The sequence below is a fragment of the Giraffa tippelskirchi genome, chromosome 10 (genome assembly GCF_054371585.1).
Source record: "Giraffa tippelskirchi isolate mGirTip1 chromosome 10, T2T-mGirTip1v1.2.pri, whole genome shotgun sequence".
In the NCBI taxonomy this organism is placed as follows: domain Eukaryota; kingdom Metazoa; phylum Chordata; class Mammalia; order Artiodactyla; family Giraffidae; genus Giraffa; species Giraffa tippelskirchi.
Window position 1 is genome coordinate 472574 of NC_137284.1, and position 20829 is coordinate 493402.

Consider the following 20829-nt stretch of genomic DNA (forward strand, 5'->3'; position numbering starts at 1 on the left):
GAGGGGTGTGCACAGGGGCCTGGGGGGCAGGGCCCACAGTGGGGTCCGCTGAATCCACGATGCTCCTCCAGAGCCCAAGCCTCAAGCCTCCCCCTGGTGGACACTGGTGTGGTTCTTAGAAGCTTTTTCTTTTTTTTCTTGGCTGAGCTCTGTGGCATGTAGGATCTTAGTTCCCCAACCAGGGATTGAACCTGTGTCCCCTGCATCGAAAGTGTGAAGCCTTAACCACTGGACCACCAGTGAAGTCCCCTTAGGATCTTTTTATTGGATTGGGAGGGGCGGGGAGTCTGGCCTAGGCAGGCTGCTCCACCTCCATCAGGAAGTGCTCCAGGAAGTGCTCCAGGTCCTCGTAGAGGCTGTTGGAGCTGGAGAGGCAGAGGCTGAGGCTGCCACTGTCCAGGGAGGATGCCCCTTCGCGCTGCACAGCCTCCAGGTATGCCCGGCACAGCCACGGCTCCAGCTGTGGGGAGGGCGCTGTCAGGCCAGGTGGGGGCGCTGTGCAGCCTCCCCCTCCCGGGGAACCGGCCCCTCACCTTAACCAGGACCAGGCTCTTCTCCTTGGGCCTCCCCACTGACAGGTCCTGCCCGAAGCCCAGGTAGATGGTGTAGTGCGGGGAGCCACGGCGCTGCCGGGCCCGGAACTCCACTAGTTCTATGAAACAGGGCTCTGGTGAGGGAGCGGGGCACAGAGGCCCACAGCCCCAGGGCAGGTGCGTCACTGACCTTGGAAGAAGGTGCCGAAGTCAAAGATGGGAGTGTCACAGTCCCGGGGCAGCAGGCGAGCGGGAGTGGAGGCGCTGGCCGAGCCCAGGGGCCCCCCCACCTCCCAGTAGACCTTGCACTTGCCCAGGCGCCGAGCCCACAGCCACGGCCCCCGGAGCTCCAGCTGCAGGCCAGGGGCTACATGCTGCAGCAGCTTCTCTGTGTAATGCAGCTGCTTCTGGTCGGGCAGCTCAGCGGGGCTGGGGAAGGCTACCTGCTGGGCCCCCGAAGCCTCTCCAGCTACACCGGGAGGGCCATACAGGAGCACACAGCTTGGACGCCCCACCACCTCCTGCAGCACCGTTCGGCCTTTATACAGGATGGTCAAGTCCAGGACCCCTAGGCTGGGCTCTGGCTGCAGACCAAGCTGTGAGCAGCCAGGGCCAGCCAGGGGCGGTTCCCCTGCCATCGGGGTGCAGGTACTAGCAGAGACTCCCATGTGGGGCTCCGCCTCTGGGGGCTGCCAGGGCTCTGGGGGTGGGCCTCCATCTGGAAAGGAAGAGAAGCCTGAGCTGACACCTGGGCCCCCAGCTCCTCCTTTTCCCACACGTTCCCTGGCTTCTGCAGCTGTGGCCTGAGGCTGGAGGCACCACCTTGACTGTGGCAGGTACAGCTGGCAAGCAGAGGGCTCTGGGCCTGCAGAGGCCCAGCTGTGACCAGCACCATCCCTGCCAGGCACCCCCTCCCCCGGGCCTGCCCGCCCTCTGCAGGCACTCTGCTGTCTTGCCTGTCCCTGCAGGGTAGAGCACCCCCCACCCCCTGCAACAGGCCCTCACCAGGAGCCTCTGGGGGGATCAGAGCCAGCAGATGGTCCTCCAAGCAGCTCTGCTGCAGCGCCTGGATCAAGAGATCCCCGGCATCTCCAGCTAGGCTTGGGGGGCAGGGTTCAGGGTTCAGCCGGTGCCCCAGCCTCTCACCAATATCTGCTCCCAGGCATGACTCCGGGAGCCCACCCTGCAGAAGAGGACAGCGCCAGCATAAATGAGCTGCCCCCAGGCCCAGGGAGGGAGCAGCCCCAACCTAGAATGCAGGAGTGCAGAGGGGGCCTTACCCTTGCAGGTGGGGCATCTTCTAGGGCCTCGTCCTCCCGCTGGTCAAAGCCTAGGCCTTCTGAGGGAGAATTAAGAGTTGGGGAAACACTGCCTCAGAGACTGAAGTGAGACGCCTGGATGTCAATCCCCCGGCGATCCCGGAAGCTGGGCTGCGCTTCCCCTTCACGAGCCCCAGCGGGCCCATTGGCTTCCACCCACACAGACCCCTTCACTCCAGTCCTGCCATCCCCCTAGCAATCTGGCACCAGCTTCTCCCAAGCCAGTTTCTAAAACCTAAAATCTGACTTAGCAGCTACTCCCAGGACACACAGTCCCCCTGCCGGCAGCACCCCCCGGCCTTCCTCACCTCGGCCCCCCGGCTCTGAGCTGATCTTGTACACCTTATGAGGATCGGTAGGGTCCCCCGAGTTGTCTTCCAACATCACGAAGCGCTGCGTGCTGCGCAGCGCGCAGCGGAAGTTGGTTTTCCAGGAGGGCCGCAGCGCACTCTCAGGGATCGGCCGGGCACCTCCACCGCTGCGGGGCGGCCACCTGCCGCGGGCCACGGCCCAGGCCTGAGAAAGACAAGAGTGTGGAGCACGTGACTTGGACATGCGGGCCTGGGCCGGCCCTCCCCCGCGCGGGCCGAGCTGGGGTCTCACCTGAAAGATGCGCGAATCGGCCTCACCCAGGTCCTTCCGCGCGAAGTGCTTCCAGGGTACGCGGAAGCGCGTTCGGGCCGCGTCCAGCCACCGTAGCCCCTCATAGCGGCCGCTGCTGACCTCGCCCAGAAGCCAGTCTCCGAAGAGCACGCGCGGGGTTCCCCTGCGGGCGGAGCAGCCAGGCGTCAGGGCGCACGGGGGCCGCCGGGGGCGTGGGGCCGGCACCGGGCTGGGAGGCGGGCTCACCCGTTTGAAGCCTCGGCCATTGGTCCCTCCGCAAAGGCTGGGCCTGGAGAGAGGAGCGCGCCCTCCGTGCAGAGGGCTGGGGTCGCGAATCGGTCGGGGGTTGGCGCAGGAGAGAGGAGAGTTGTCTGTGAGTCTCCACAGGTAGTCCCGGGTGTTGAGGGTCACAGATGCGGGCTTCCGGTCACAGCGTTGCGGAGGTGAGTCCTGGCCAAGACGGCGATGGATGTGGCTACAGATGTGGGCGGCGCGCGCACGAGGCGTCACAGGTTTCTGGCCGGCGTCCGGGCTGGGCCCTACGTGGGCGCGACGGGAACTGCTTCACGGAAACGAAACCCGGCGTTGCGGAAAAACGAAACCTAACCCGCCACGCCCCCCCCCCGCAGCCAGAGTTCCGGACCCGGGACCCGGGCCCCGTGCCGCCATCCGCGCAGCGCCCGCCCGGTCACTGCTCCGCGCAGCGCGTCCCGGACCCGTACCTCCCGCCGACCTCCGTGGTCACTGCTCCGAGAATCGACCCCGGAGTCCGACAAGGCCTTCACTGCCTCTCGTTTTCTCCCGGGTTGCGTCTCCCCAGTACCTGGCGCACGAGTCACCCGTAGAGAGATCGCTCCCCTAGGGCGCGCGAGCGAGCGCTTTTATGGGGGCGGGCCGGGGGCGGGGCCGGAGCGGAGCTCCAGGTGCCGCGGAGGACGTCACGTGCGCCGGGGGCGGGGCCGAGCGCAGGTGCGCAGGACCGGCTCCTGGGCCGCGGCGGGGGGCGGCACGGGGGTCCTGGCGACCCTGGGCCCAGCCCCGGTGCGGCCCAACTGCTCCCCTCGCTCACCCAGCGCAGCGGGGGCTGGGGCCAGCAACCAGCGTCCCGGGAGAGGCCGTGGGATAAGCCGGGGGTTCCAGAAACAACACCCGGCGCATCACGGAGCGGAAGAGCGGGCGATGGGCGCGTGGGAGGGGCTGCGGCAGTGCTCTTCGGATTCTTACCAGTGACAGTTATTCAGGCAAGAATACTCAAATACTGTCGAGATTAAAATACTTGGAAAGGGATGGTAAAAACACCGGTGACCAGGAAGGAACGGTAGTGGTGGTGGGGCGGAAGTCTTGCCTGCGGGCCGCCCCGAGGGAAGCCAGTGGAGGGGTTTCGGGCCCCAACTCCGTGACTCTGGGTTCCGTCCTTCCATAGCCTCTGTTCTGTGCACCCACCAGCCCCACGTGCCGCCCTAGGCTCGTGGCCACCGTCGTTCTGGGCCACACCCCCCACCGCCAATCAGTCCAGCCACCTGGACAGGTGCCTCCGCGGGCGCCCCAGAGCGTTTACTGCCCTCACTGTGGCCCACAGGTGCAGCAGTGTGACCCTCGGGACGGTCCCTGGGCCCACGCCCTGCCACACGAGTCCTTGAAGGGGGCTTCTGGCCAAGTGGCGCCTCAGCCTCCCCTAGACGAAGAATCTCCATGTCGAGTCGGCCGTGGTCAGACCAGAACAGGAACTTCTGGCCACCAGCTGGCATCAAGCCTGGGAAGCCCCTCGCGCAGCAGGTGGTTTACGGGAAACGGCGCTGAGCGCTCAGAGCAGTGCTCAGACCCGCCCGCCCCTCGCGGCTCCCACAGCGTCCCTGGCGGCCACCAGACGCCACGCGTCCCCGCAGAACAGAAAATTTTATTTTATTCTGCGCCCTGGAGTGTGGGGACAGCCACCAAGCCGACTCTCGGGGTCCAGATTCTGGTGGGAGGCGGCGTTAAAAGTGGATGGAGTCGGTACCAGGCGCGTCCTGGGCATCCGCAGCCTCGTCGCCACTGCCCTCGCTTCCAGAGTCGCCAGCGCCGCCCGCTTCCGAGGTGGGCGTGTTTAGAACCACCACGTCGGCCTCGGCGCCGATGTCCTCCCCGAACCACACGGCCTTGTAGCCGCTCTCAGGCCGCCGCTCCTTGGTCAGGATGGACCTCACGGCCGCCGGGCTGCCCCCGTCCGAGGCCGTCGCAGGGGCCTCTGGGACCCGACGCGAGGTCTCAGGGCTGGGCAGCGCGGGCTCCAGGGGCTCGGGCTCCGGGGCCGCCGGCCGGGCGTGGCTGGGTGAAGGGCTAGGCGCTGGCGCCCAGTTAGCGTCGTCCGAGTCGTTGAGGAAAGCCTGGTTGTCAAAGCCTTGAGGCTGGGGCTCCTGAGGACGGGCAGGAGCCGGCGGTCAGACAGCGGCCAGCCAGCGGCCAGCTGGGCTCGGCCACCCTGCCCCCCTGCCCCCCGACACGGGGGGCCCAGGCGCTCTGCCCCTCCGCCCTGCTCCCCCGTCTTTGTGGCGTCCCCACCCCGCTCTCCTCGCCTCTGACCCCCGGCCTCCCTCCGTCTCCCACGCTGACCACTGCCTCACGCCGCCCGGCTCTGCATCCTGCCCCTCGCCACCACCCGGCCGTCTCCGGCTGCTCTCTGTCGTGTCTCCAGTCCCGACTCTGCACCCTCCTCTCCTGGCCCTCCAGGGGGCCCGCTCCTGCCCCCACACCCGGGGCCTCACCGGCGCTCGGCCCGAGCCCCACTTGAGTCGGCGGCCGTAGTGCTTGTAGATGAGGACCGTGAGGGCGATCAGAGCCAGGAGGAGCAGCGCACCCAGCACCCCGCCCAGGACCGCCATCTCCACCTCCGAGAAGTGCCGGTCCCCAGCCTGGCCTCCGTCTGGCCTGCCTGCTGTTCGGGCTGTTTCAGATGTCCCTGCGGGCAACGTTACTGCTGCCCACTCACTCTCACCCCAAGCACTCCCAGGCTGAACTGTGGGAAGCTCAGGATGCCCTGAGAGCAGGCCGGGCCTGGCACCAAGGGCCGAGGTTCCCAGGGGTGGGTACGCTGATCCCCCACAGGGAGCCCAATAGGCCGGGCTGCTGGAGAGAGCGGCGAGGGGGCGTCACTGCCCACCAGTTCCAACTAGGAGGCCGAGGGGGCCACCATTCCAGAAAAGAGATGCTGGCAGCACAGGGCCTGTGGACTGAATGACCCTGGGAACTCGGGGGGTCACTGAACCCCGAATCTGGGCTCTGCCCCAACCCCCACACCTTCCCCAGTTTAACTCCTGGCACCCTTAGGACCTGTCTCTCCCCCAGACTGGAACAGACCTCCCTTGGGTTTTCGTGGTCATGCTGGGCTGACCTGGGGTCGACCGTGCCCCACAGTGATGACCCAGTCATGAGCCGGAGCATGAGGGTGACTCGAGGGTAATGGGGGTGCTACCTGGCGTCCAGGTGTTCCTGCTGGACCCGGGGGATGTCGGCGGAGAGGTTCCTGGTTTCGAGGTCTGTGCCGAGCCCCCGCTGGGTGAGGCTGCTGGGGGGGAGGGGCTGGTTCCCACACTGGGGGGCCCCCCGGGCGTGGAGGGGGCCAGTGGCCTCAGAGTGGTGCCTGAGGAGGGGTGTGGGCCAGTGTCCCCCCCAGAGCTGGTCGTGGAGGGCCCCTGAGAGGGCTCAGGCGGCTGGGGGACTTCCGAAGTGGTGCTGCTCGAGGGTCTGGTTGCTGAACCCCCGCTGGGTGAGGCTGCCGGCGGGGAGGGGCTGGTTCCCACACTGGAGGGCTCCCCGGGCGTGGAGGGGGCTGGTGGCCTCAGAGTGGTGCCTGAGGAGGGCTGCAAGCCCGTGTCCCCTCCAGAGCTGGTCGTGGAGGACCCCTGAGAGGGCTCAGAGGGCTGGGGGACTTCCGAAGTGGTGCCGCTCGAGGGTCTGGTAGTTCCTGCCATCTCTGGGGATGTGGGGGGGCCTGGGGGGCCTGGGGCCAGGGACAGGGCTCGGACTCGCCACTGCCACCAGCAAGGAGCCCTCCCCCTGCCAACCTGGGGTCCTTGGGAGGCTCACCTGTGGGGGAGGGCTCCTGTTCTGAGACCCGAATCTCCACAACCGTGGTCGCTGTGCCTGAAGTCACTGTATTCTCGGCCTTGACCTGGGCAGGAAGGGGGTTTGTCCCTCCTGGGCTCCAACTGGACCCCTGTCCCTCGGAGACCGCCGCCCACCTCTCACCTCGGCATAGAAGACCCCGGCATGCTCCAGTGAGGTAGTGGTCAGGACCACTTCTCCGTCCATTCGGAAGTAGGAGTGGTTGGTGATTTGATACGTGATGGCTGAGTTGAGGTCCTAGACATGGCCGCAGTTAGTCCTGAGCCCAGGCTGCTCCGCAAACCGCTCCACCCTCCTCCCTCCGGCAGGAGGCCAGGCAGACCAAAGGACCAGGCGGTGCCTACTGGGAATTCAGGGTCCTGGGCCCGGATCCTCAGCGGCTGGGAGGGGTCAGCTGCATCCTTGATGACCACGCCCACCCCAGAGCCAAGCCCCGCAGTGCCACGATACAGGCTCTGGGGGAAGTGGGGCGTGCTCCCACTGGCATTCCGGGCCTCCACCGTGACCTGGGTCACGGAGTATCGGGCGTTATCAGCCTGCTCGCCCTGGGGGTTTGGGAGACAACAGTGACCAGCTGGCCTTTGAACAGCGTGTCTTGTAGCCGTGGGCCTGAGCAGGGCCTTGTGCGGGCACCAACCTTGACCACCAGAAGGAAGGTCTTGGCATTGGGGATGCTCTTGGTCATGGTGAGGTTGCCCAAGTCGGCACTGATGGAGAACGTGCTGTCCTCGTTTCCTGAGGGACGGAGGGAGTGTCTGGCCTGGGTCCCCTCTGGAGGCCTGAGGTCCACCCACGTAGGGATGGGCTCAGGGTGTTCCCTGGAGAGGGAAGCTGGGGGCTGATGGCCACTCACCACTGATGATGCTGTACTTGATGGGCTGGTTGATGCCCCGGTCCCCGTCCACGGCGTAGACGGGCCCAGGATGCAGGATGAGGGGGCCTGGCTGTGGGAACAGGGAGCGGCGAGGACACCGTGGGGCTGGTGCTGCGGCCGCTGCTTGGCATCCCCGCACCCCTCCAGGAGGCCCGGGGTTGCTACCAGTGGGCAGCCAGGGACACAGCCCAGTTGTCCAGCACGACTCTCCATCACGGCCCCTTGGATCTGTTGCTAGTGAGTCAGTTTGCCCAGAGACATTGGATCAATCTGAACATGCATGTCTGTCTCAAGAGGCAGCACTCATGGATGGGAGGGCTCACCTGGTGGCCGTGCCAGGCCCCCCTGCCCTCCGGGTCCTCAATGGCCCCCAAGCCTCCCCAGCTTCCTCCCCCAGCTCACTGCCCACTCGATGGGCCCCAGGGGGCTCTCTGGCTGTGCCCTGAGGACAACTGGACCCAGTTCCCTCACTGGCATTTCAGAGGCCCTGGCCACCACGGCGTGGGGCAAGATTGGTTTACGAAAGAATGTTCACTCTTCCTTGAAAATTACAAGCACTCCAGCCCCCTGGCAGCCAGGCCCCACACCCCTGCCACCCTGCTCCTTGGGGTCCCCAGTACCAGTCTGTGGCCGGTGGGCACAGCCCCATGGTACTGGGCATGGATGCAGACAAAAGCATCTGAGTAGCTGCAGGGCAGGAACCAGGGGGGCCGCAGGTCGACGGGCTGCACCTCCAGGACCAAGGTGGCTGTGGCTGTGTGGCTGGGCCCTGTGGTCTCCTCCTGTGTGTCCTGCAACAGCCCAGCCCTGCGGTCAGGCCCAGGGGCTGGGGGCCGAGGCTGTGTGTGTGGGGCCATGGGCAGGAGTGGCCTGCTCACCCGGACCAGCATCCGGAAAGTCATGTTCGGCCACCTCTCCAAGTCCAGGGACTGGTCCAGCTGCAGTGCTGGGCGGTTCACACCCACCAAGGAGAAGAAGCTGCTGGCACCCTGGGGAGGTAGGGGACTCAGCCTGGGAGGACGCACGTGGCGGGGGGTGCGGGGTTCCCAGAGCAAGGAGCTGGGAGCACTGACCAGGGTGACCTCTTGGAGGGTGTAGAAAAGGACATCGTCTTTGTCCTGATCCTGGGCCTCCAGTTCTGTCTCTGAGATGACGATGGTGTTCACCGGAGTGTCCTGGGGGACGGATGAGCTGGTCTGGCCATGACTCTGACCCCCAGGCTGAGACCCCGGCCTCCAGATGCCCCAGATGGTACTGGCCGCTGCTCCCTCCCTCTTACCTCAGGCACTTCCCAGAACTTGACCTCATAGGGGAACCTGGGCGCGTTGTCGTTGACATCCAGCACAGATACAAACACCCTCAGCTGAGTCACCTGGGGGAGGGAGAAGGGTGAGCTCATTCCGGATGCTGGCGTGCACCCCAGACTGCTCTCCGCCTGGGGCTCCTGCTCCAGGCGTTACAGACAGGGAACAGAAAGCGATTTTAAAACACAGAAGTGCAGGACTTCTCCGGTGGTCCAGTGGCTGAGACTCCGAGCTCCCAACGCAGGGGCATGGGTTTGATGCCCAGTCCCTGGTGGCTCAGCTGGTAAAGAATCCGCCTGCAATGAGGGAGACCTGGGTTCGATCCCTGGGTTGGGAAGATCCCCTGGAGAAGGGAAAGGCTACCTACTCCAGTATTCTGGCCTGGAGAATTCCATGGGGTCTGTATCATCCATGGGGTCACAGAGAGTCACTTTCTTTTCTTTCAGGGAACTATTAATAGATCCCACATGCGGCAGCTAAAGACCCCGTGTGCCACAACTAAGAGCTGGTGCAGGTAAATAAATAAAAAGAAAGATTAAACATAAATAAAAAGTACAGACAAGGGTGTGAGTGGCCTGGAGAAAAATAACGCAGGCACTGGGAGATGCGACCAGCAAAGCCCCAAAATGAGGGAAATGGCAAAACAATCAAACTTCTTCAAACGTAAAACTCAGGGGAAGTCAGGAAACCGGAAGACTGAAAGGGGCGTGAGAGGAACCTCGGCCGGCTGCGCTAGGTGGGCCTCGCTGGGGACTCGGTTCAGGCAAGAAACCGTCACAGACGCCTCCGGCCTCTGGGGCGGGGACGCGGGGTGTCACTGCCGAGGGGTCCCTGCCTTCCCCGGTGTGGCAGCATCACCGTGGGAGCGGAGCCGTCAAGGAGCGGCCTTATCCTTTAGAGGCTCATCCCGAGATCTCCGTGGTGCGCTGTGATGCTGGCTGGTGCGGGGCGGGGGCGGGGGCGCGAGGATGGGCGCCTCTCGCAGGACGGGACGATCGAGGGAGCGGGCTGGGGGCGGGGCACCGCTCTGCCTGGATTCGCTTCGTTCGGGAGGCGGGGACCCGCGCGGGCTCCCTTTACGGGAGAGAGTCTTCCTCCGGCCGCGCCCTGGGCTGGACGGGGCCACGGGGGGCGTCAAGGACCGGCAGGAAAATGCTGCTGACCAGGCCCCAGGTGGACGCCCGGGGTGGGCAGGACCTGGCCTGGGGCAGAGGCAGCAGATGCGCTGGGGAGGGACGGGGGAGGGGGCGACGGAGCTGGCGGGCGGGGTGCCTCTCGGGTCGGCTTGGGGGACCCACTGGGCTGGGGTTGTGAGCTCAGGCACAGTCCGCCAGAGGCCGTGTGGCCTTGCTGATACAGAGGTGACACCTCAACGCCGGGCGGGGTCCGCAGGGAGTGACCGCAGCCAGGCGGGGCGGAGCGCAGAGGCCCAGGCCGGGCACTCTGACGTCGGGAGGTGGGCTCGGCGGCGGAGGGAGGGGTCTGGGGGTGCACTCACCACGGTATCCCCGCTCCTGCACTCCAGGTTAGCCAGCAGCATTGTGTCCGCCTGTGAGGGGGTGGGCATGGGACTCACCTGACCGGCTGGCCCCGCCGACTGTCCCCATCTCCCAGCTGAGGAGACGGAGCACGGCAGGTGCTGGCTTGGGGTCCCCGTCCCCCGCCCTGCCGAGACGAAGCCCTCAGCCAAGCCTGGGGGCCCACGAGGCCCCCTGGGCAAACTGAGACCCAAAGGTGCCCAGAGAGCCCCTCTCTGGGGAGGAGTGTCTGTGCCCAGGTTGTCCCACGGGGGTCCCTGCCGCCCCCACGGGCACAGCCAGCCTGGGCCCGCTGTTCACCTCATAGTCCGGGGTCACGTTGAGAAACAGCTGATTCCCCTCGATCCGAAAGGCAAAAAGGGTGGACGAGGGTCCAAGGGTCACCTGCTGGCCCTCGGGGACGTAGATGTCCAGGAGGGGCTCCCCAGGGCTCGTGTTCTCCTCAACTGTAAGGGCGGTCTTGTCCACGGAGCAGACTGGACGTTGGGGAGGAAGGGTCGGTGCTGCCAGCCCCCTGCCCGCTGGCCAGGCCCCGCGCCCCGCCCAGCCACCCGGCCGCGCCCCGCCCAGTCCCCGTCCCCTCCACACCTGTGCCCTGGGCCTGAGCCGCAGCCACGAACAGCAGCGGGAGCAGCAGGACCCCAGTCTCCATTTGGGCAGTGGCGGCAGGCGGCCCGCGGAGGGTCCGAGCCCGTCTAGTGTCCAGGACCCGCTGAGCCGCCCCTGTGCTGGCCCGTGGCCCAGCACAGTCTCCTCCTGGGTGACCTTCGCCCCCGCCAGGCGCCGCCCCACTTTATGGTCCTTTACAACCGCCTGGCCACAGGCCTGGCCTCCACCAAGGGGGCTCCCGTCGGCCGCCGGCCAGGCCTCCACCAAGGGGGCCCCCGTTGGCCGTAGGCCTGGCCTCCACTGCGGGAGCTCCCGTCGGCTGCCGGCCAGGCCCCTCTGACCGCCTGGAGGGGGAGACCAGATCCAGGCCGCATGCAGGGGCTGACGGGGCTCATCCCACAGACCCCGAGACAAAGGAGCTCACAGCTGGGCAGGGGGAGTGGGAACCGGGGCCTGGACTGGGGGTTCGGGGGGAACTGGCTTCTGTGCTCACTGTATTCCATCCCCCACGTGGGATGCCCCTCTGCTGGGCTCCTCTGCCAGAATGATCACAGGCACAGTGCCAGTAGTCAGCCCCGTGAGGTCCAGGCCCACCTCCTCTCCCCTAGTCAACCCTCTAGGTCTGGAAGGCAAAGGTTATTTGTGTCCCAGGGACTCCCCTCCCTGTCCCAGAAACAAGCTGGCTTCCTCCAGGCAAGGCTGGGTGAGCCCACAGTGACAGAGATGGCAGTGTTCCAGGGGCAGCTGGCAGCTCTGGGGGGGCACCCTGGGTCCCAACAGAGGGGCATCCTGGTGAGGAACCTTAGCCCAGGCCCCCAAGCACCCTGCCTCCATTTCCTAGGCCACCTAAGCTCAGTAGGTGGGAGACACAATGGGTGGGGTCTGGAAGGGGAGAAGGGCTTGCTGTGATAGGGTGTGGGCTTGAGTCTTCCCCACCTCCTGGCCTGAAACACCTTCCCGAAGCAACCCTGCCTGCACCCCTGGTCCTCCAAGGCCTCCTGCAACCCCAGCACTTCTTGGGGTGTCATCACCAGCCTTGCCCCACAGGCCCAGGGTGGTCAAGGTGCTTGGCCAGATGGCAGGCCTGGACACGGGGCCAAGAGTCATGCTCAGGTCCTTCCACTGAGGAGTGGCCTCCTGGGCGACATCTCCTGCCTGTCACCTCTTCCTGCTTGGCTGAGCCTCCCTGCCCTGTTCTTGCCCCTTGCTAGGCTTCAAGAATACGTGAACCAAGAAGTTCTAGATGTTCAAGCTGGATTTAGAAAAGGCAGAAGAATCAGAGATCAAATTGCCACCATCCATTGGATCATAGAAAAAGCAAGGGAATTCCAGAAAAACATCTACTTCTGCTTTATTGACTATGCCAAAGCCTTTGACTGTGTAGATCACAACAGACTGTGGAAAAATTCTTGAAGAGATGGAAATACCAGACCACCTTACCTGCCTCCTGCCAAACCTGTATGCAGGTCAAAAAGCAAGTTAGAACCAGACGTGGAACAATGGACTGGTTCAAAATTGGGAAAGGAGTACGTCCAATATTCATTGGACTGATGCTGAAGCTGAAGCTCCAATCCTTTGGCCACCTGATGCGAAGAGCTGACTCACTGGAAAAGACCCTGATGCTGGGAAAGATTGAAGGCAGGAGGAGAAGGGGACGACAGAGGATGAGATGGTTGGATGGCATCACTGTCTCAGTGGACATGAGTTTGAACAAACTCTGGGAGATGGTGAAGGACAGGAAAGCCTGGTGAGCTGCAGTCCATGGCGCAGCAAAGAGTCAGACACGACTGAGTGACTGCAGAACAACAACCTTGCCCCCTCACCACTGCCCCCCTCCATGGGAGAGGAGCTGGGGAACATGTGAGCCCCCCATGGTCTCTGAATGTTTGCTGTGTAGATGACAGGGGTGCAGCCAGCTTCCAGGGAGCCCAGGGGATGGGCAGGCGATAAGGAAGCAGGCAGACGAAGCTCCCCGCTGGCTTCCCAGGTTTAAAGGGCAGCTGGGCGTGGCCATGGTCCTAGACTATGGAGGACAGGACCCTCCTTCCCTGGACAGCCGTGCCCCACAGGTGCTTTGAGGGTACCAGACGGCAGTGCACAGAGAGAGTTCACGGGGCCAGGGTCTGAATTCCTCCTTTATTGGTGCCAAATGCAACCCCTCCTCTTCCTCCCACCCCCTCCTCTGTCCAGGCCCCCCTCTGGAGGGTCCTTCTTCCTCAGGGCCTCATCGGGTCCCCTCAGCAGTCGGGACGGCCGGCTTGGACACCATGACCCCTGCCTTCAGTGCAAGAGGCAGCTGGGAAGACCAGGCTTGATCCTCGGGGGGCCTCAGGGGCGCCCTGCAGAGACAGCTGGGTTAAGGGCTGGGGGCTTGGCCGGGAGACCACGCCCCCCTGGGGACAGCATGCCTCTCTGGTCCCAGCGCCGCAGTTTCCGCTTCCCAGGCCCCTGGACCGTGCTTGTGTCCAGTGGCGCCCGAGACCCAGGGTGCCTCAGGGTGGGAGGCGCTGGAGGAGGGATGAGGGAGGGCTGCTGCTCACCAAGCCTGCAGGCTGGGCGCGTCCGACCACAGCAGGCAGAGCGGGGCCTCCGCAGACTTGGTCCAGGCTGTGCTGTTCTCTGTGTCCTGCTCGCTGCCCCCACCCCAAGTCAGGATTAGTCTGGAGTCGGGGGGCTCCCCCACCGCGTCGCTTGTCTCGCGCCAGCCCTTCACCTGCGCTCCCCTCCAGGCCCCGCCCCTTGCCCGCCTTTCCCCTCCAGGCTCCGCCCCTCACCTGCGTTTCCCCACCAGGCCCTGCAGCAGCCGCTGCAGCTGCGCGCTGTCCCTTAGGCGGCTGAGCTCGCTCGTGAACGTCCCGTCCGAGTGTCGTGGGGCCCTGCGGAGGGGACGGGAGGGCGGCCGCGGGTGGTCAGGGCCGGGCGGGGGCGGGGTGGGGTGGAGGCGTGGGGGCGCCCGGGGCCGCAGGCTCACCTGGGGGGCGCAGGGCGCGCGGCGCAGCCCCCGAGCAACAGCGGCGGCAGCAGCAGCAGCAGGGCCAACGTGGCCATGGTGCGCGCCGGACGGGGCTGAGCTGCCGCGAGGCCCAGGCCCCTTTATAGCGGCGCCCGGAGCGGGAGCCGGGAGGGCAGGCGGGCGGGGGTCAGCGCCGCCCCGGCTCCGCGCCACCAGAGCCGCGCCCCATCGATCGCGCAGGAAGGTCAGGGCCGCCCCCCCAGCTGTCGTCCCGGCAGCCCGCCCGCCCCTAGCGCCGCGGTGGCGCCCCTCTGCCGGCCGGCGGGTGTCGGGCGCCCGGGAACCAGGGGACCCCGGCGGGGGCGGCGGGCGGAACCTGCCGGGGAACGGCCTGTGCGAAGCTTAGAGGCGCCAGCGGAGGCCCGATGAGGCGGTCCAGGGGGCCTGGAGGGGACCCAGGCCGAGGCCACCCGAAGCCGCGGATCGAGTGACCTTTCCCCAGTTTTCGGAGACCTGAGCCTGCCTCGGTCCTTCTACAACCAGCACCTCTGAAATCCTTACACAGAAACTGCAAATTGAGTCAGTAGAGTTATAAACCAGCAGCTCTTGTATTAAACTTCATGTGCATTTTAAAAGTACTTCATAGACTTTGTTTTTTAGAACAGTTTTAGGTTTACAGAAAAATCGAGCTGAAAGTACGAATTCACACACACACACACCCAGGCTCCCTAGCATCAGGCATTCGTTTGGGACATTTGTTACAAATGATGAACCCATATTGTACAGTATTGTTAACTACATCTGGGATTTTCCGTTACTAATCATCTTGGTGTTACATATTCTGTGGGCTTTGACAAATGTATAACACGAATCCGCTAGTGTGGACACTGCCTCACAGAGCTTTCCTGCCCTAAAAACCCCCTTCCTGCCACCTGCCTGCTCATCCCTCTGCCCCCAGCCCCTCACATTTTTCCTGTCTCTGTAGTTTTACCTTTTTAGGAATGTCATAGTTGGAGTCATAAAGTGTGTGGCCTTTTCTCATTGCCTTCTTTCACTTATACAAATTTAAGTTTCCTCCATGTCTTTTCATGGTCTGGCAGCTCATTTCTTTTTAGTGCTAAATAATATTCCATTGTCTGATACACCACAGTTTATTTATACACTCACCTACTAAAGGACATCTTGAGTTGCTTTGGTTGCTTTCAGATTTTGGCAATTATGAGTAAAGCTGCTGTAAACATCCACGTGCAGGTTTTTGTGTGGATGTAAGTTTTCAGCTCCTTTGGGTGAACATCAAGGACCACGACTGCCGGATTGCATGGTAAGAGTGCGTTTGGCTTTGCATAAAACCACCAAATGGTCTCCAAAGTGGCTGCACCAGTTTGCATTCCCACCGGGTCGTGGTATCTCATTGTTTTCTGTATTTGTATTTTTAAACAGCTGCTGTGGCCTCTTCTTGCACAAATTTGGCAGATTACAACACCTAAACTTTAGCAGCATTGACCAATTAATCACATTCATGAGTATACTCAAAACCCTGAGTACTCATTCAGATTTTTTAGCACCTCAAACACTTAAGTGACCAGGCAGATCTTCATAGGAAGGATTTTCCTTCTTTAAAAGAAAAAAAAATCAGCATGCAGGCATATTGACTTCTAAAAAATTAACATACAGTAAAAGATGAATTATGACTTAGGTCTGGATCGAGTGAATGCCACCATAATCGGGATACAGAACAAGCCCATCGCCCCAGAGAACTGCCTCCTGCTGCCCACAGAAAGGGCACACTCTGTTACACGACTTAGCACGATCAACAGTAGCTTAGTGGGCAGTAGCTTAGGGCACGCCCCCTGTCCTGTGCTACTCTGATCACAGCAGCTCCAGGTCCCAAGCGGTCACTAGCACAGAAGGACAGACGGGGTGAGGTGAGGCCTGAGTGGCAGAGCCAGGCGGGGCTGAGGCAAGGAGGGGCAGGCAGGCCCTCAGGTGCCAGTCGTAGGGGAGTTTGTAACCAGCTGCCCCCATCATGTCTAAACAACCCTCCCCCGCTGTGCCTGCTGCTGGCACTCTCTCCAGACGGCTCCTGGCCGGGGTCCTCCACACCCATATGCAGCTGGCCTGGCATTTCATGCTGAAATGCAGCAGATAATGTGGACTGGTCTCTGATGGGAACTGGAGAAGCAAGCAGTGCGCGGCTCAGGCCTGGCCTGGTTTGGACCCTACTTTGCAACACAAGCTACGTGACAAAACACCACGTGGGACCCACAGATTCCAGGGAGAGCCCAAGGTTTCCCGGGACGTCAAGCCGGCTGGGTCCGTGTTACAGACACACAGAAAACAGTCAGGTTACGTGAATAGCTATTCAAAGCCTCAGATCAGACATCATTCTGTGTGTGGGATTCTAATAATGGCCAGTTTCAGGGCCCAGGATTCTTTTTTTTTTTTTTTGGCAGGCTTGGATCTTAGTTCCCTGACCAGGGATCAAACCCAGACCCTTGGCAGTGAGAACGCAGAGTCCTATGCCCTGGTCCACCAGGGAATCCCCAGGGGCCAAGATTGTGAGGAAGAAAAAGCAGCTTTATATTTTCACAGTAGAACATAGGAGGGAACATATTCAAGGCCTAAGAATATATCTCACTGTGCCACAGTTTTATTCTCGGAATACTAAATCACCAAAAATATTCTCTTTTGGGGGGTTTTAGCTGAGATTTAAATGGGCTTCCCCGGTGACTCGGACAGCACAGAATCTGCCTACAGTGTGGGAGATCTGGGTTCGACCCCTGGGTCCAGAAGATCCTCTGGAGAAGGAAATGGCATCTCACTCCAGTGTTCTTGCCTGGAGAATTCTGTAGACTGAGGGGCCTGGGAGGCTTCAGTCCACGAGGTCGTGAAGAGTCAGACACAACTGAGCGACTGACACTGCTGCTGCCAAGAGGTAAGTGTCCAGTGTGACTGTGCGCTCTTAGCTCTACATCAGGGGGGTTGCAGGAGGCATGAAAAGAACTCCTTCTCTCGGATCTGTGACTTCTTTCACAGAACTGCAGAAGCCAGCGTGCCTTAGGCTGCCTCTGGCTGAGTGCTGCAGGGTATGAGCTTGGGGCCCAAAGTTGTTGTTGTTGTTCAGTCGCTAAGTCGTGTAATAGAGTGTAACCTTTCGGTGGCTTTAATGAACATCCCCTTTTACAGAGCAGAAAAACAAAAATCACTTTACTCCTTACAGAGAATTAAAGACGTAAAAAAGTAGACAAACTCCCAGGTTCAACAATTCTCAGATTCAACAATTTACAACCACTCTTACCTACCCCTACTGACTATCTCTATTTCTTCAACTTAATTTTGGAGCAGATCTCAGAGCTTGTATCAGCTCACCTATGAGGATTTCAGTATGTGCCTCAAAAAGGTAACAACTGTGGATTGTCAGCTACCCCACGGAGATCGTCAGGGAGTCTGGCTGATCAACCAAGCTGAGTTATCTGAGTTATCAAACCTGAGCCAGGAAGGGCAGGGGCTGGGAATGGTCCAAGGGGTGTCAGGGGAGGCTGTTATAGGGTGCAATTGCTGTAAGAAGGGTCTTTTAAGGCAGGAGACTGATAGGGACTGAGAAAAGGTTGTGCATAGTTTAGGACTGGTGAACACAGGGGGACGACATTCTTCACATTAATATGAGGAAACTTACAATGTTTTCCTATTTCTTGTCTCCTGAGTAATTAACACCATAATATATGGGAGATGCCCCCATATACTACCTCCCAAAGCATCATTATTTTACATTTCGGATACAGATCTGAGATTTGTGCTGCGCGTGGTGTTAAGTAGGGACGAAGCTTTGTTTTTGCAAGCAGCTCCCCACTGTCCTGCAGGGTCGTTGCCGCCGAGGACCACCCGTCTGTATGCACGTAGATGCACGTCCACACTCTCTGCGCACGCCACCCACTTGTCACCCCCCATACTCTCTTAGCTACGACACCCCCGTTAATTCACTATCATAATTACAGTACGTTTGTAAGTCTTCATATCTGACAGATCAAATTCATTCACCTTGCTTTTCTTCAAGAGTGTCTTAGCTATTTTTGACCTTCTGAGTTCAGTTCAGTCGCTCAGTCGTGTCTGACTCTTTGAGACTGCATGGACTGCAGCACGCCAGGGCTCCCTGTCCATCACCAACTCCTGGAACTTGCTCAAAGTCATTTCCGTTGAGTCGGTGATGCCATCCAACCATCTCATCCTCTGTCATCCTCTTCTCCTCCTGCCTTCAATCTTTCCCAGCACCAGGGTCTTTTCCAATGAGTCAGCTCTTCGAGTCAGGTGGCCAAAGTACTGGAGCTTCAGCTTCACCATCCGTCCTTCCAATGACTATTCAGAACTGATTTCCTTCAGGTTTGACTGGTTTGATCTCCTTGCAGTCCAAGGGACTCTCAAGAGTCTTCTCCAACATCACAGTTGAAAAGCATCAATTCTTTGGCGCTTTGACCTTCTGAATTTCCATATAAATTCTAAGATCTGCTTGTCAAGGTTTACAAAAAGATACTATTAGGAGACTAATGAAAACTGCATCAAATTGTTGGATCAATTTTAGAATTACAAAACTCTTCCACAAAATATGATCAAAGCAAATCCAGCAGCACTTTTTAAAGGATTATACAGTAGGACCAAATGGGGATTTATCCCAGGAATGCAAGGGTGATTCAACAGACAAAACTCAATCAGTGTAATACAGCACATTAACAGAATAGAGAAATACATTTAATCATCTCAATGGATGCAGAAAAATGCATTTGATTAAATCAACACACTCTCATGATAAAAAGACTTAATAAACTAGGAACAGAAACGTATTTCCTTAACATGATTAAGGCCACATACGAGAAACACGCAACTCACATCATATTCAGTGATGAGGGACTGAAAGCTTTCCCTTGAGCTCAGGAAAAAGAGAAGGGCGCCCGCCTTTTTTGCTTCTGTTCAACATGTCCTGGAAGTTCTAGCCAGAGCAATTAGGCAAGAAGAAGAAATAAAAGGCTTCCAACATTGGAAAGGAGGACATCCCTGGTGGTCCAGGGACAGCCAAGCTCCAATGCAGGGGCCCAGGCTCAGTTTCTGGCAGGGGAACTAGATCCCGCATGCCACAGCTAAGACCTGGCACAGCCAAATTAAAAAAAAAATAGAAAAAAGTAAAACTATTTCTACTTGCAGATAGCATGATCTTATCCACAGAGAACACTGGGAAACAAACCCCAAACCCCAAACCTGTTATAACTAATAAACAACTTCAGCAAAGTTTCAGGATATCAGATTGAAATATAAGAATGAGTTATACTTCAACAGTATCAATGAGCAATTCAAAAATGAAATTAAGGAAGTAATTCATGGGACTTCCCTGGTGGTCCAGTGGTTAAGAATCTGCCTGTCAATTCAGGGGACATGGATTCAATCTTCTGGTCCAGGAGGATTCCACAGGCCTCAGGGCAGCTGAGCCCGAGCGCTGCAACTACTGAAGCCCAGGCACATCCTGGAGCCCATGCTCTGCAGCAAGGAGCAGCCACTGTGATGAGAAGCCCGCGTACCACAGCTAGAGAGTAGCCCCTGCTCGCGGCAACTGGAGAAAGGCCACACACAACAACAGAGACCCAGTGCAGCCATAAGTAAATAAGTAAAAAAGATTTAATTCATTTGCAGTAGCATCAAAAACAATAAAATTCTTAGTAATAAATTTAACCAAGAAGGTAAAAGACTTGTACACTGAAAAGCAAAAAACATTGCTGGAAGAGATTAAAGAAGGCATAATAAGCCAATTTAATGTTCATGGGCTGGAAGACCTAATATCGTTAAGATGCCTTTTCTCAGCAATAATCTTCAGATCCAATATGCTCCCTACTGAAACCCCAAAGAGTTTTTTTTTAATAAATGGAAAATCCAACTCTAAAATTTGTATGGAATTGCAAGGAAATCCAAATAACCAAAACATTCTTGAAAAAGAAAAACAAAGTTGGCACAGTGGCTGATTCCAAAACTTGCTACAAAGCTACAGAAATCAAAACAGTATGGTACTGGTGTTAAGGACAGACATAAAGATCAGTGGAATAGAACGGACAGTTCAGATATAAACCCACACATCTGCTATCAATTTATTTTAAATAAAAAAAGTATTTGACTGTGCCAGGTCTTAGTTGCAGCACACAGACTCTTTAGTTGCAACATGTGGGATCTTTAGCTGGGGCTCGTGGGTTCTAGTTTCCTGAATGGGGATCAAACCCAGGCCTCCTGCTTTGGGCGTATGGAGTCTTATCAACTGTACGACTGGAGAAGTCCCATCAATTGATTTTCAATGAAGATGTCAGGACTATTTAATGGGGAAAGAAGAGTTTCTTCAATGCCATTGGAATAACTGAACATCCACATGCAAACCCACGAAGCTGAACCCTTACCTCACACCATATACAAAAATTAACTCAAAATGAGTAAAAATCTAAATTATTTAATCTAAAACTATAAAACTGGAAATTCCCTGGTGGTCCAGTGATTAGGACTCTGTGTTCTCATTGCCAAGGTCCCAGGTCCAATCTTAATCGGGGAAATAAGATCCCACAAGCCACATGCATGACAGAAAAGAGAAGGAAAAAAAAGGTGTTACAAAAAAGTAAAATAAAACTCTTAGAAGGAAATACGGGGACAAATCTTCATGGTCTTGGATTTGCAATGGTTTCCAAAGAAGTTATACAAACGACCAAGAAGCACATGAAGGATGCCCTATGACTTCAGGGAAATGTTATTCAAAGGCATAATTTCATAGAATTACTGATGAAAGAAATCAAAGACTAAATAAATGAAGAATGTACTATATTCATGAATTGGAAGACAATATTGTTAAGATGTCAATTTCCCCCCAATCAAATTCCCAGCAGGACTTTTTTGTAGGTATGGACAAGCTGATTCTAAAATTCATATACACAGGGACATCCCTGGTGGTCTACTGGCTAAGACTCCGAACTCCC

The 20829-nt window shown here is 59.0% G+C and overlaps 3 protein-coding genes across 11 annotated transcripts; all 3 read right to left on the reverse strand.

Moving 5' to 3' along the window:
• Positions 1 to 240: 240 nt before the first annotated feature.
• Positions 241 to 3312, reverse strand: IRF7 (interferon regulatory factor 7). 7 transcript variants are annotated; one of them, XM_081536177.1, is made up of 9 exons: positions 3279 to 3312; positions 2702 to 3014; positions 2456 to 2618; positions 2161 to 2368; positions 1814 to 1872; positions 1539 to 1716; positions 724 to 1251; positions 534 to 652; positions 241 to 460 (listed from the first exon to the last, which is right to left on the reverse strand). In XM_081536177.1, the coding sequence occupies exons 2-9, from the start codon at positions 2719 to 2721 to the stop codon at positions 293 to 295; spliced, it is 1443 nt and encodes a 480-aa protein (XP_081392303.1). In that variant the 5' UTR covers positions 2722 to 3014; positions 3279 to 3312; the 3' UTR covers positions 241 to 292. The 7 variants fall into 7 exon arrangements, with proteins under 7 accessions (XP_081392303.1, XP_081392304.1, XP_081392305.1 ...); XM_081536178.1 differs by having other exon boundaries at positions 2702 to 3017; XM_081536179.1 differs by having other exon boundaries at positions 2702 to 2994; positions 3178 to 3312.
• Positions 3313 to 4331: 1019 nt separating this feature from the next.
• CDHR5 (cadherin related family member 5) lies at positions 4332 to 10927 on the reverse strand. 3 transcript variants are annotated; one of them, XM_081536171.1, is made up of 15 exons: positions 10864 to 10927; positions 10576 to 10751; positions 10236 to 10286; positions 8713 to 8805; positions 8507 to 8608; positions 8312 to 8422; positions 8054 to 8224; positions 7413 to 7503; positions 7197 to 7294; positions 6904 to 7104; positions 6683 to 6796; positions 6521 to 6605; positions 5907 to 6434; positions 5200 to 5393; positions 4332 to 4851 (listed from the first exon to the last, which is right to left on the reverse strand). In XM_081536171.1, exons 1-15 carry the CDS (start codon positions 10925 to 10927, stop codon positions 4432 to 4434), a joined length of 2499 nt encoding a protein of 832 aa, XP_081392297.1. In that variant the 3' UTR covers positions 4332 to 4431. The 3 variants fall into 3 exon arrangements, with proteins under 3 accessions (XP_081392297.1, XP_081392298.1, XP_081392299.1); XM_081536172.1 differs by lacking the exons at positions 10236 to 10286; positions 10576 to 10751; positions 10864 to 10927 and adding an exon at positions 9105 to 9377; XM_081536173.1 differs by lacking the exons at positions 10236 to 10286; positions 10576 to 10751; positions 10864 to 10927 and adding an exon at positions 9105 to 9377 and having other exon boundaries at positions 4333 to 4851; positions 5907 to 6206.
• A 2064-nt stretch (positions 10928 to 12991) lies between these two features.
• On the reverse strand, positions 12992 to 14122 carry SCT (secretin). Its single transcript, XM_081536182.1, has 4 exons — positions 13856 to 14122; positions 13659 to 13760; positions 13425 to 13517; positions 12992 to 13223 (listed from the first exon to the last, which is right to left on the reverse strand). The coding sequence occupies exons 1-4, from the start codon at positions 13930 to 13932 to the stop codon at positions 13109 to 13111; spliced, it is 387 nt and encodes a 128-aa protein (XP_081392308.1). The 5' UTR covers positions 13933 to 14122; the 3' UTR covers positions 12992 to 13108.
• Between the last annotated feature and the right edge of the window lie 6707 nt (positions 14123 to 20829).

Coding starts and splice junctions, on each gene's coding strand:
- IRF7 (XM_081536177.1), bottom strand. CDS start 2,721: ATGGCCGAGGCTTCAAACGG. Junction 1,252..1,538: donor GATCCCCCCAGAGGCTCCTG/GTGAGGGCCTGT, acceptor CTTCCTTTCCAG/ATGGAGGCCCACCCCCAGAG. Junction 461..533: donor AGAGCCTGGTCCTGGTTAAG/GTGAGGGGCCGG, acceptor CCCTCCCCACAG/CTGGAGCCGTGGCTGTGCCG.
- CDHR5 (XM_081536171.1), bottom strand. CDS start 10,927: ATGGAGACTGGGGTCCTGCTGCTCCCGCTGCTGTTCGTGGCTGCGGCT. Junction 10,752..10,863: donor GGCTCAGGCCCAGGGCACAG/GTGTGGAGGGGA, acceptor CCCAACGTCCAG/TCTGCTCCGTGGACAAGACC. Junction 10,287..10,575: donor ACGTGACCCCGGACTATGAG/GTGAACAGCGGG, acceptor ACCCCCTCACAG/GCGGACACAATGCTGCTGGC.
- SCT (XM_081536182.1), bottom strand. CDS start 13,932: ATGGCCACGTTGGCCCTGCTGCTGCTGCTGCCGCCGCTGTTGCTCGGG. Junction 13,761..13,855: donor GCGCGCCCTGCGCCCCCCAG/GTGAGCCTGCGG, acceptor TCCCCTCCGCAG/GGCCCCACGACACTCGGACG. Junction 13,518..13,658: donor GGCCTGGTGGGGAAACGCAG/GTGAGGGGCGGA, acceptor GGGTGGGGGCAG/CGAGCAGGACACAGAGAACA.